Source organism: Erinaceus europaeus, chromosome 2 (genome assembly GCF_950295315.1).
Source record: "Erinaceus europaeus chromosome 2, mEriEur2.1, whole genome shotgun sequence".
Taxonomy (NCBI): Eukaryota; Metazoa; Chordata; class Mammalia; order Eulipotyphla; family Erinaceidae; genus Erinaceus; species Erinaceus europaeus.
This window is the reverse complement of record NC_080163.1, coordinates 152,625,398-152,638,306: the sequence shown is the minus strand read 5'-3', so window position 1 is coordinate 152,638,306 and position 12,909 is coordinate 152,625,398. Positions and strand designations below refer to the sequence as shown.

The 12,909-nt window shown below is 51.5% G+C and overlaps 1 protein-coding gene across 6 annotated transcripts in view; it reads left to right on the top strand.

The window, feature by feature from the left end:
• The first annotated feature begins 4,440 nt into the window (after positions 1 to 4,440).
• The window catches only part of SLC12A3 (solute carrier family 12 member 3), a 49,064-nt gene continuing 40,595 nt past the window's right edge, over positions 4,441 to 12,909 (top strand). For 3 of the 6 annotated variants that reach the window (XR_009548292.1, XM_060185512.1, XM_007520109.3), the window contains exons 1-8: positions 4,441 to 4,761; positions 5,139 to 5,291; positions 7,083 to 7,158; positions 8,615 to 8,710; positions 8,976 to 9,115; positions 10,192 to 10,302; positions 12,487 to 12,598; positions 12,774 to 12,904. Coding sequence is in view for 5 of the 6 variants with exons in the window: in XM_060185512.1 (XP_060041495.1) it covers positions 4,477 to 4,761; positions 5,139 to 5,291; positions 7,083 to 7,158; positions 8,615 to 8,710; positions 8,976 to 9,115; positions 10,192 to 10,302; positions 12,487 to 12,598; positions 12,774 to 12,904 (1,104 nt within the window). In the remaining variant the exon portion in view is untranslated. Of the gene's footprint in view, positions 4,762 to 4,844; positions 4,983 to 5,138; positions 5,292 to 7,082; positions 7,159 to 8,614; positions 8,711 to 8,975; positions 9,116 to 10,191; positions 10,303 to 12,486; positions 12,599 to 12,773; positions 12,905 to 12,909 lie in introns of all 6 variants that reach the window. The other 3 variants (XM_060185514.1, XM_060185513.1, XM_007520110.3) reach the window with 3 other exon arrangements.

Here is a 12,909-nt window from a genome sequence, read left to right as displayed (position 1 = left end):
GCACCTGCTGGCACCCCCCTGCTCCCATTTTTGCCTTGTCACAGTCTTCCAGCTCCTTCACTGTCCCCTTCCCCTCCTGAGACCTGGGAGACACAAGGGGCACATAGTGGCCAAAGGGATCTTTGGGCCGTCACATGGTAGAATACAGTCACGGCTCATGTCTCTTAATGTTTCAGTCCCGTGGAGAACAGTGGCTCAGTAGGCTGTTGCGTAGAGCATAGGTCCATGGCAGGCTGTAGCTTCTAGGATTGTGTGACTTTCAGTTAGCGAGGAAATTGCCTGAAGTGCAGCTCAATGGCTGTACAGAGTTTCTAAGCCTGGCTTACAAGGCCCTATGTTCCCCCATCCATGCCCCAAACCCTATCTCCTTGGTTCCTCTGCTCTTTGATCTCTTGAGACCTCAGCCACACCCAAGGCTGCCCCAAGGCTTTGTACAGATTTTTCCCTCTTCATGGTGCCTAGGTACTCACTCCTGTTCACATGTTGGTGGCTCCTTACTGCTGGAGCTTAACTCAAATTTCCTCATTCTTGGAGAGCCCCCCCAGATATCCTTCCTCAAAGGGGGGTGGGGTGGGGAATGCAGTTGTGTTTTCTAAATAGCACATACCACTAAATGTATCACAACAATTGTCTCTTGACCTAGTGTCTCTTCCACTAGATTGTGAGCTCCAGGGGGGCAGGGACTGTGGTCTTGTTCCCCCACAGCGCCACCTTGCACAGGGAATGGTTTGCAGCAGGTGCTCAATAAATGTGTGTGACTGCAGGAACATGCGGATCCCTTTCAGCCTCACCTCCTGTGGTTTCTTCCCTCTTCTACTACCTCAGCCCTGTGTATGTGTGTGTGTCCACTTCAACAGTCTCACCCCCCACCTCCAGGCCTGGAATCCCCTCTGTCCTTGTCTACCCAACTCCCTTTCTCAGCCAATCAGCTGCCAGGGGCCCCAGGCTGGTTTGTCTGCCAAGGTAAGGGCCAGGGCTCCAGAGGTGCCAGGGCTCCAGAGGTGCCTGAGATTCCAAGGTTACCCAGGAGCCGTCAGCAGCCTCCTCTTTCACTTCCAGGGAGTTTCTGACATTGAGTCTTTCAGTTCCTTCACTGCCTTCCCTCCTCCTGAAAACCAGGAGCTACAAAAAGTGGCCTCCCCCACCCCGGGAGCCCTCACTGAGGCTAGGGTCCTTCCCGAATGGGGAGGAAGCTGAGGCACCTAAGGTCAGGTGACTTCTCAGAGTCACCCAGAAACTGTCACAAGCTGGAGAGAGAGCACACAGGGTCAGCTGTGTGGGTTCCAGACTCCACACCAACCACATGGGAGTGCTATGGGCCAGTGGGAAGCTCCACTTACAAGGTTGTCTTTCTGTTCCTGTCTAGGAAAAAAAAAAAAATGGCCCAAGAGTGGTGAATTTGCACACACACCACGGCCCCGACTCTGAAAACTAAACCAAATGGAAATAGTGGGCAGAGTTGAGATTCAGCCTAAGACTCCTTAAGGAAGCTTGTGGGTGTCAGGTCTCAGTTCTGAAGGGCTCTGGGGGATGTCCTATAAGCTCAAATCCTAGCAGAAAGGGGTCCAGTGTAGCCCTGCTGTTTCTTCCCAGTAAGAAAATGGCACCTGGGAGCATTCTGCAAGCTGGTGCCATCCCAGCCAAGTGTGAGACTCCCTCCATGGGTCTGTGTCCTGGGACAAGGTGTCCTGCCAGTCCCTTCAGCCCTTTGGGGAGGGGTCCTGCTTAAATCCCACCTCACCCCCAGAAAAGGCTTCTTGGGACAGAATTGTTACCCCTGCTCCCTGCTGTCTTGGCAATGGGGGGGGGGTGATCTGTCTGAGCTGGCCCAGGTGAGGTCCTGGCTCCTTCTGTACTCCGATACCCTGTAGACAGAGCCCACACAAGTTCAGGGGCGAGATGCGGGCAGTGCTGGCCCAGGCAGTGCTGAGAGGGAGAAAGAAGCAACTCTTCCAAGGTTACCCAGCTGCTTTGTGGCCCCTCACTCTGCCCCTGCCCCTGGTGCTGCTGGGAACCAGCCTGGTGCCATCAGGCTCTTTTCCTCTTCTGAGATCTTAATCAAGAATTTTCCAACTACCCCTGCTCCAGGGGCAGAAGGAATTGGAATGGTGTAAGGGGAAATTGGGCAGCTGTGAGTTTTCATTTGCCCAGTGACAGTTTAAGAGAAAAAGGGTGATAAGATCTGTCCCGAGGCCCCAGGGAGGGAATGAGTAACTCAGAGGCCTCTCCACCAGATCTTGGGTGGGGGCCACAGAGGGCGGTGAAACATTGACCCCTGGCCTCCAGAGCTCACCATCCAGCCTTGGTTGCCACTGGTGGCTGCAGTCACAGGGGGTTGGGGACACACTGTTCTGAAAAAGAACTGGAAATGCAAGAGAGGGGTTGGGCACCAAGGGGAACCCTGGGAAGATATATATATACACACACATATGGAGAGAGAGAAGGAGGCGCAGAGAGGGTGGGGGTCGGCCTTGAATGTGTGGATCACACACATGGCAAAGCAACACACTATCCAAGTAAGCTAGTTCACCCACCCAAAAAGTGCAGCTTTCTATCACTGCCCCTGCTGCTGCTCCTCCTCTTTTTAAAGATGAATACACAGAGGCTAACAAGATGGCCCACTTGGATAGTACACCTACTTTATCATGCACAGGATGCAGGTTCAAGCTCCCCACCACCACCACCACACACTACACTGAAGGAAACTTTCACACTGTAGTGTCTTTTCCTCCCTTTCTGCCTCTTATCTGAAAAATTCAGCATGGGCTGCTGTACTTCCATGCCCATGTCTCCCACTGACTCGGCAGCACCCTAAGTGCAGACCTGGGGCACCCATACTCCCAGCTCCTCTTCAACCCTGGGCCCAGTGGCTGAGCAGCAAAGATCCGGTGGATAAATGAAACATGCAAGATTCAGCAGGGAGAGAAAGAGATCAGTGGTTTTGTTGTGAGTTTCACCCTCTCCCAGACAGACTCAGGCACAAGTGAGTGTGCTATGTACTCAGCAGGGAGGATCCTACCCTGTGCTGGGCACTGTGGGAAGGAGGGAAGGAAACAGGCCTGGGCAGGAGAGCAGTAGTTGCTGTGTAGACACTAAGCCACTGTCAACCTGGGGTTGCTCGAGCTCCTTCAGGGCTGGGGACAGGACACCATGCCTTTTATCTCAGTCATTGGATTCAGGCCCCCTGGGAAAGAGGAGGCTATAGAGACTGGAACTGAGGGGGGGGTATCCTTCCTCTCTGGCAACTCCCAGATATCATCCACCACTGACCTACCTAGACCCTACAATTCACATCAGTCCCCCCTACCCCCCACACACACATAAATACTTCTGTGGCGGCAAACAGACTGCTTCTGCAGACATTTCCATTCATGGCAGGGCCTCAGGGTGGCTGGCAAAACTAAAGGCTGGCAGGCCCAGCACTGGACCAGAGCCTCTGCTCCCTTGGCAGCAATGGGTGAACTCTCTGGGCTGGCCCAGGGGAGGCCCTGGCTTCTTGGTTTCTGTACCCCTGGTACCCTATAGGCAGAGTCCAGGGAAGCTCTGGATGAATGTGTGGGTGACTGGCAGAGGAGTCTCGGTCCTCAGTGACTGCAGAAGATGCCTGCCTGGTGCCTACTGAGCCCCAATGCCTGTGGCTTCTACATTTGGAGGTGTCATCGAGGGGGGCACACAGGGCTGGGGTTTGGGTCCAGAAAGATTCACTGTGTATGTGCGTGTATCAAGCTGATCTTCTGTTGAAAACATAACTAAATGAGGGCTGGCAGGACAGCTCCCCTGGAAGGTGCACCTGCTTTGCCATGCATTCAACCGAACTTTGAGCCCAGCTCCCACCACATAGGAGGAAGGTTCAGTGCTGTGGTGTCTTTGTCTCTGTCTCTTTATTTTATTTTATTTTTAGTTTTATTTTTTAACCAGAGCACTGCTCACCTCTGGCTTATGGTGGTGCAGGGGATTAAACCTGGGACTTGATGGAACCTCAAGCATGAGAGTGTTTGCATAACCGTTATGCTATCTACCACCACCCCTCTGTCTCTGAAAAAGTCAACCTGGAGCAGTGAAGCCCCATGATGACAAATAACAGAATGCCATGAAATGAACTGAGAGATTTGAAGACCTGCAGTTGACAGACTCCCAGGCCATTAGATCCACTGGATGCTACATAGGGGCTTGAAGGGTCCTCTCTGGTGAATGCTGTTTCCCTGCCCTCCCCCCCCCCGACTCAGAAGAGGCTCTCTGGGTTCAGTGCCTAGCTCTGGGCCAGCCCAGCCTCCCCGGCCCCTCTCTCTGCTCTCTGATGATAGTGAAAAGTGCACTGGACTTGCTCCACCTTCCACCCTGAGCTCAGGGACCCTGTTTGCCAGCTGTGGGCGGTTCTGGCCAACCTCCCTGCCTCCTCCATGCCTGCCCAGCCTATAAAGGTGCCCTGTGTGTCCTCACCGACCCTGGTCCCCACCACTGACAACCAGACCCACAATGGCGGAGCTGCAGGTGGCAGAGGGGCCGGGGGACCCTACTCTTTGCAGCGGGCGCTTCACCATCAGCACGTTGCTGGGGGGCGAGGAGCACCCGCCGCCGGCCACCTATGACAACAGCCAGCCCAGCCACCTAACACACGGCAGCAGCACCCTCTACATGCGAACCTTTGGCTACAACACCATCGACGTGGTGCCCGCCTATGAACACTACGCCAATAGCGCCCTGCCTGGGGAGCTGCACAAGGTCCGGCCCACGCTGGCTGACCTGCACTCCTTCCTCAAGGTAAGTACCAACACCCCCCCTGCCACCCCCACTCCTGGCAACAGCTTCTTCTCTACAGTGTGCCTTTGACTCCCACAACCTAGATTCTCTGAGCCTCAGCTTGTCATCCGTGCCATGGAGACACAGCTTCCTCATGGTTGGAGAGCCACGTGAAGGCATGGATGCTCTGGGCACAGGCTGTGTGTTTGCTATCCCGTCACTGGGAGCCCACAGGGAGAAAGGTAGCAAGCCCCCACTCATGGAGGCATGCACCACAGCAGAGATGGGGAGAGGAGGGGAAGGATGGTCAAGGAGGGGCTTTCAGGGTTTGTGGCTGGAGGGGCTGGGAGCTGCATCGCCCCGGCATGCATGCCTTACCGCGGCTTCTGGGCTCCCAGCAGGAAGGCAGTCACTTGCACGCCCTGGCCTTTGACAGGCGGCCCAGCCATGACATGACGGATGGGCTGGTGGAGGAGGATGAGGCGGGTGCCAGCAGCAAGAAGAACACTGGAGAAGAGCCTGTGCGCTTTGGCTGGGTCAAGGGCGTGATGGTGAGTGGGGGTGTCTGAGGGCCAGGCATGGCAATGGGGGTGCGAAGCTCCATCTGGGCTCAGCACCAGCTGTCTGACTTCGGTGATCAGGGCAGACCCAAGCCCCAGCCTGTGACCTCAAGTTTCTTTTGGGTTTATGCTTCCTGTAGCCCCACCCCTAATCCCACCCCCAAGCTGAGATCTGGCCCTGGGGAGGATTTCTGTGTTCTACAAACCTGGGCAAGTTACTCAATCTGCTTGTGCCTCAGTTTCCTCATCTGTGAAGTAATGTGCATTAAATGAGTTAATAAATGGAAGTGCGCTTATAAGTCAGGTCTTGCTTGGAGTTATGAGAAGAAACTGTATTTCCTTCTCAAAGCCACCAGAGGGCAATGCTAAACACACATATCCTCAGATGTGTTTTTCTCATTCTCTATGATGGGTGGGGGGAAGGTGAGCTGCAGTGTAGGGTGCAAAGAAGCCCCGCAACAGTACAGAATCAGGTGAAATCAACTTAGGGAGATATTAGGGGATTTTTAGGGGAGGCACTTGAATCTAGGAGAAAGTTTAGTCCTGGTCTCAGAGGTAGGATGCCTGGGTTCTTCTGAGTGGCAGTGCCTGTTTCTCCATCTGGGCAGTGAGTTCCCCCACACACATATACTCCTAGAGACTAATACACAAAAGCTGCATCTCCCCCCTTGACTATGGTGAGCAGTTGAGATCCCCTTGGCTTATAAGTACCACCTGCCTGCCCTGCCACACCCCCAAACTTGGCTAGGGCCAAAGACCACTCCAGCCACTCCCATTTGGTAATTTTAGCTTCGCTGCAGTCTCTGGCTTTGATTTAATTTTGGAAGCTGATGCAAAGTAACCTGAGCCCAGATTTCTGTTTGTATGTGGGCCACCCACCCAGCCACAACTGCCAGGCCTCACAGGAGAACAGGATGGGAAAGAGTGAGAGGCCTCACAGGAGAACAGGGTGGGAAAGAGAGTTAAGTTTTTAGGCCACAGTGAGGCAAGCAAAGGTTAACTTTTAAAAAAAAAATTTTAAACTTTATTTTATTTGATAGAACAGAGAGAAATTGAGAGGGAGGGAAGATAGAAAGGGAGAGACAGATACTTGTAGCCGTGCTCCACCACTCATGAAGCTTCCCACCTGCAGGTGGAGACCAGAGGCTTGACCCTGGCTCCCTGTGCATAGTAATACATGCACTTAACCAGGTGAGCCACCATTTGGCCTCTGCAAGGATTAATTTTAAAAAAAATCAAGGATTAACTTTTTAAAGAAAATGCAGTTGGTGGCAATCTTCCTCCTCCTCCCAGCATAAATAGGACTTTCTATTGCCATAATCAAAATGGCCTTGGTCAGTGGCCTTAGAATCTGCTACTTCTGCCCAAGAATCTGCTGGTAACCCAGACAAGTTATACTTTCTGTCTACACAAAAGACAAAGTATCCAGTGAAGCTTGTTGCTATGAGTTACTATGGGAAAGTTGATAGCTCTGTACAAGGGCCCAGCCTTTTGTGGACACGAGTCATTCTGGGTCTGCTGGCATAATAAACACTGCTTCCTGCATTAAAGCCTCAATGTGTCCCATCTCTTTGCATAAGAATCTGATAACAACAGTGTCTAGGCCGGGGGTGTGTGTGAGGGATAAGGGGGGGGGGTGGGAATTGAAGCCTGTAAAACAAAGAAAGGCCTTAGTCATCCCCAGGTATAGGTGCCACACCACAGCTGTGGACAATTATTTGTGTGCTTAGTCTTGGGATATCTGGCCCACACAGTTGGCCTCTGACGTCCCTCTCCTTCCAGATCCGTTGCATGCTCAATATATGGGGTGTGATCCTCTACCTGCGGCTCCCCTGGATTACAGCCCAGGCAGGCATTGGTGAGTGCCGCTTAGGGGGCAGGGTGTGTGTGTGCCCACACACACCCTCTCCCCCCCACACACACACACCAAACTTCCCTGAAGAAGCATTTCTGAACTTGAACTGCAATTCTGAGTCTCTGCCAGGGAATACTGGAATATGGAGTCAGCAGGCCTGGGTCAACTCTTACTGGCTCTTTTTGCCCTCAGAATCAGTCACTTAATCTCTTTATGCCAATTTCTGTATAGGAACTCAAACTCCTCTGGACAGATCATAACTCATGGTACATAGGTCTATACTATGCTGTGTGATCTTGGATAGTTCCTTTCATTTTTTTTGAAAGGGTATTAGTATTAATTTATTTACGAGAGATAGAGAATGAGAACCAGAGTATCACTCTGGCACATATAATGCCAGGGATTGATGTCAGGATCCCATGCTTGAGATCCAATGCTTTTTCCATTATGCTACCACCAGAGACTTCGAACATCATTCATTCATTCATTCATTCATTCATTCTTTTTTAAAAAATTTCTTCATTTGTTGCATATAAACAGTCAGAAGTTGAGAGGGGAGGGGGAGATAGAGAAGGAGAGAGACAGAGAGAGACTTGTAGCCCTGCTTCACTGCTTCACCACTTGCAAACTGTTCTCCCTGCAGGTGGAGACCAGGGGCTTGAACCTGGGTCCTTGTGCAGTGTAGCATGTACACTCAACCAGGTGTACCACCATCCAGTCCCTTTATTTTATTATTTTTTTGTCTTTATTGATTTTGGGTAGAGACAGTGAGATTGAGAGGGAAGAGAAGATAGAGAGACAGAGAGAGACACTAGCAGCATTGTTTGACTGCTCATGAAGTTTTCTGCTTGCAGGTAGAGTCCAGAGTCTTGAACCCAGGTCTTTGCAAACTGTAATGGGTACACTCAACCATTGGGCTTTTTCCATTATGCTACCACCAGAGATTTTGAACATTAATCATTCATTCATTCATTCATTCATTTTTAAAAAAATTTTCTTTGTTTGGTGGATAGAGACAGTCAAAAATTGAGAGGGGAGGGACATGTTTCTTAAGCTCTGTGAACCTTGGTTTCCTAATCAGTTTTTTTTTTTAAGTGATAGTGGTCATTACCTCTCCGACCTGCTGTAGGGTTTCTAGGATGCGTGTAATATATAGCACACAGTCTGGCACCCAGACAGTTCTATTGAGTTCTATTAGTGACTCATCTCCCTTCTCTGTCACACCTGTGGTCCTTTAGTGTGGGCATATCACCTCTCCAGCTATTCAGAATTGCCAGCAAGGACACAGAGTCCCCTCTACCCCCTTTTTTTCAGCTGAGAAAGCTAAGGCTCCAGAAGGGAAGTGACTTAGGCCACAAGAGTAATTAATTGGCTGACTCAGATGGCCCATCTGGTTCCTCATCTGGGGATTGCCCTGATTGAGTTTTGGGGTGATCACCGACCCCTGTTGCCCCCACAGTCCTGACCTGGATCATTATTCTGCTCTCGGTTATGGTGACGTCCATCACAGGCCTCTCCATCTCAGCCATCTCCACCAACGGCAAGGTCAAGTCAGGTGGGCAGCTCCTCATCATACCCCCAATGCCAGTTCTCACTTATCCTGGGAGCAGGTGTTGGAATTACTCCCCCAGACCCAACTCAGATCGGGACTCCCAGGCTGCTCCTCTGGATCTGGGTGAAGGCTTAGGCTGAGGGCAGGCTCTCACCCCATCCTATAGGATAGACCCACTGGTCACCTTTCCCCAGTCTCTCCTTCCAAGTGTCCTAAATGCACCCCACCAGCTGACGCCTCTGCTCTCATGGTTCCTGGCTCCCAATAGGTGGCACCTACTTCCTCATTTCCCGGAGTCTGGGCCCTGAGCTGGGAGGCTCCATTGGCCTCATTTTTGCCTTCGCCAATGCTGTGGGTGTGGCCATGCACACTGTGGGCTTTGCGGAGACAGTACGAGACCTGCTACAGGTGAGGCCAACAGCTCGTCCTGCTCTCTTCCTGCCCCTCTGCATGACCTTGTACATCAGGGACCGATACTTTCTCTCTCTTCCTCCCTCCCTCCTTGTTAATTGATTTGATGTTGGTTTACAACAGGATGCAAATTTAGGAGCATAGTTGTGTGTGTATGTGTGTATGTGTGTGTGTGTGTGTGTGTGTGTGTGTGTAGAATTACCAAGCTCACCACCAAAGTTCCAGTGTCATCATGCCAAAGACACTCCTGCTCATCTCTGGCTTATTGTGGTGCTGAGGATTAAACCTGGGTCTTCAGCACTTCAAGCATTAGAGTCTTTTGCATGGCGATTATGCTATTTGCCCAGCCTTCCCTGTTCCTTCTTATAACCACTATAGTTTTCAGAGTTTAAGGATCAGTTTGGTTATTAACACTTTTTATTAATGGCACAAGAGGAAGAAGGGAGGAGGAAGAAGAGAAGGAAAAGGAGAAGGGGAGGAGGAGAGAGAGAGTGCTGGGGATTGAACTTGGGACTTCATGCTTGAGAGCCCACTGTTTTATGTACTGTGACACTTCCTTGGATGCCTTATTAATATATTTTCAATTTTTTTAAAATCTCTATCAGGGCTTCACTGCTCTAGTCACACTTTTTCAGATATAGAGACAGAGACAGAAGAGTGAGAAAAGAAAAGACATCACAGCACTGAAGCTTCCACCAGTATGGTGGGAGCTGATCTCAACCCTGGGTCATACTCATGACAAAACTGGTGCACTGTTCAAGTGAGCCATCTTACTGGTCCAAGAAAGTTTGCTTGTTTTACTTATTGACATTCCACATATGAGCTTAAGTCTCCGATGATGCAGTCTGATCACTGTGGGTGACAGTGAAGTTCTCTTCAAATACAGACCAGCCCCAGAAGTCTTTTCAGGGGTCCTAATTATCTGCAGTTCAATTGCTCAGGCTTGTGACACACTCAGGGTGCCACTGGCTGAGAAGGCATCTGCGTTTGACTTTCCTAAGAGAGGGTCCCTCCCAGGAGAGGGAGGGGAGTAAAGGGTGGGAACACAGCCCTTTGTACCCCCCCCCTCCTAGGAGTACGGCACACCCATCGTGGACCCCACCAACGACATCCGCATCATTGGCGTGGTCACCGTTACTGTGCTGCTGGCCATCTCCCTAGCTGGCATGGAGTGGGAGTCCAAGGTGAGAAGAGATGTGGGGGTGGCCCCACAGAAGGAGGAGTCATTAAGCTAGGGCTCAAGGCCTGCTCACACCTCCTTGTGTGGCCACGAGCTGGAATTCACATCATACTGGAACCAAGCCATGAGGAAGGGCCTCAAATTAGAGAATCAGTCCAGCTGTGTGTGGTCTCAGAGCCCAGGAGCCAGACCCCCCCCCATCCCTAGAGTGGCCTTCATCCCCCTGGTCCATGACAGGTACCCCACCATGTTTCCAGTCATTAAGTAGGCTGAGGGCAGGGGACAAGGAGGAAATCCCTTGTCCCTTTCCTCTTTGTGTGTGTGTGTACATTTCATTGCTCCAGACCAACTTTTCCAGGGACCTAAGCCTCTTGCAGTACTATGAGAGCCAGGGGCTCTAACCTGGGCTGTCGGGTTCCTCAGGGGAACGAGCCAGCCCGGCTCCCATTTCTCCGTCTGGCCTGTTGGTCACCAGGAGATGGAGAGTGGGGAATCCCGGGCCAGCAGAGGCAGGGGTGAGTTTGGTGAGGGATCTTCCAGTGTACTATGGCAGCGGACGATACAACAAACCTCCTCAGGGTACCGTGGCGGAAGATAGAACCTTTTATTGTTGCAGTTACAAGTTTATAAAGGGGTAGCTGTGCAGGGGAAGTAGCCAGCTGGCCAATGAGACCAATATCTCCTCATAAGGGAAAAGAGAGCAAGGCAATGAGAAGGTGTGGATGGTGATGCAGGAACGGGGAAATAGAAATTTAAGGAAGGCGAAGCCCACCAGAGGGAGGAGGGGTGGGGTGATGCGGTGAGGCTGATAAGAAGGTTGGAATTCCCCCACTTACTCTGGCCATATCTCGCTCGACCACAAGGCTGGCATGCCAAGGGGAGTCTGATAAACGAGCTTCTGGGGGGGTCAACCATCCATGCTCAGACACACATTAGACCCACACTGGGCTGCATGTGAAGTAAATCAGGCTCCTTCCCAAATGAACTATCCCACCACCTTCTTCCTCTTCACTGTCTTCTTTTTCTTCCTTTGTGTGTGTGTGTGTGTGTGTGTGTGTGTCCAGGGTTATCTCTGGGGCTTAGTGCCACACTACAAATCTACTGCTCCTGGTGGCCATTTATTTCATCTTATAGGACAATAGGACAGGACAGAGAGAAATTGAGAGGGGAGGGAAAAACAGACAGAAAGAGAGACACCTGCAGACCTGCTTTGCTGCTTATGAAGCAACCCTCCCCCCCCCCCCCCGTCCAGGGATTCCACCTGGGGAGCCGAGGGCTCGAACCTGGATCCTTGTGTGGGTCCTTGCACTTCGTACTATGTGCACTTGACCTGGTGTGCCACCACCTGACACCCCACCCTCTCTTCCCTTTCTTCTCCTGGTACAGCTTGGAGAGTGTATGTCTTTCCTTCTGCTCATAACCATTCAACTAGAACTTGGTCTGCTACTGACACCTCTCTCCAGGAGAGGTTAGGGGAACACAGCCTTTATTAGAGCCTGGACCCAGCCCAAATCTGAGGACTGAGCCTGGGAAATACTGGGGGAGAGCTGTGGAGCTGTGGTCATAAGACAGGGTCAAACACCTCTACCCCGCTCTCCAACCTCCAACCAAGCTGGGTTCCTCCTTGTTCCTTGAACACTAAGCTGAAAGCCCCTGGGATATCCAGCTCACTTACCTGCTTCAAACCTCCCTTTGGGTACATCTTCCCAGGTCCCCCTGCTAAAAGAACCCCATTAAGGCCTGATCACACCCCAGTTTTAACCCTAGATTCATCTTGTTTATTTATCAAGAGAAGAGCCTTGCTAGGAGGGGCGGGGTGGTTGAGCACACATAGTACAACATGCAAGGACCCCGGTTCAAGCCCCTGGTCTCCATCTTCAGGGGGAAAGCTTCACAAGTGGTGAAGCAGTGCTGTAAGAGTTTCTCTTTCTCCCTCTCTGTCTCCCCCTTCTCTCTCAGTTTCTCTCTGTCTCTATCAAATAAATAAATAAATAAATAAATAAATAAATAAATATCCTGCTATGCCTTCAATTCCTAGAGTAGAATTTGTGACATCACAGGTGTTGAATGAAGTAATAAGTGAAGAAGTGGATGAATGAGTGAGTGAATAAGGGAGGGAGGGAGGGATGGTGAATGAGTCCTTCCCAGCTGGAGCTCCCACCTGACCTCCAGGACCCTTCACCCCCAGGCCCAGGTGCTTTTCTTCCTCGTCATCATGGTCTCTTTCGCCAACTACTTGGTGGGGACGCTGATCCCCCCATCAGAGGATAAGGCCTCCAAAGGCTTCTTCAGCTACCGGGGTATGTTTATGCTTGAAGCCCCTGCTTGAAGCCTTGGGGTCGGGTAGTCTGCCCACCACTCTGGCGGCATCTGGAGTGTGGAACCCTGACTCCCATTTTCAGGAACTGCTCCCAGAGAATCAGGGGTGAGGGGAGACCCCCAGATGGTACTGACATACAGACCTTGGTTTTCCAGCTGACATTTTTGTCCAGAACTTGGTACCTGATTGGCGGGGTGCAGATGGCAGCTTCTTTGGGATGTTCTCCATATTCTTCCCCTCAGCCACAGGCATTCTGGCAGGGGCCAACATCTCTGGAGACCTGAAGGTGAG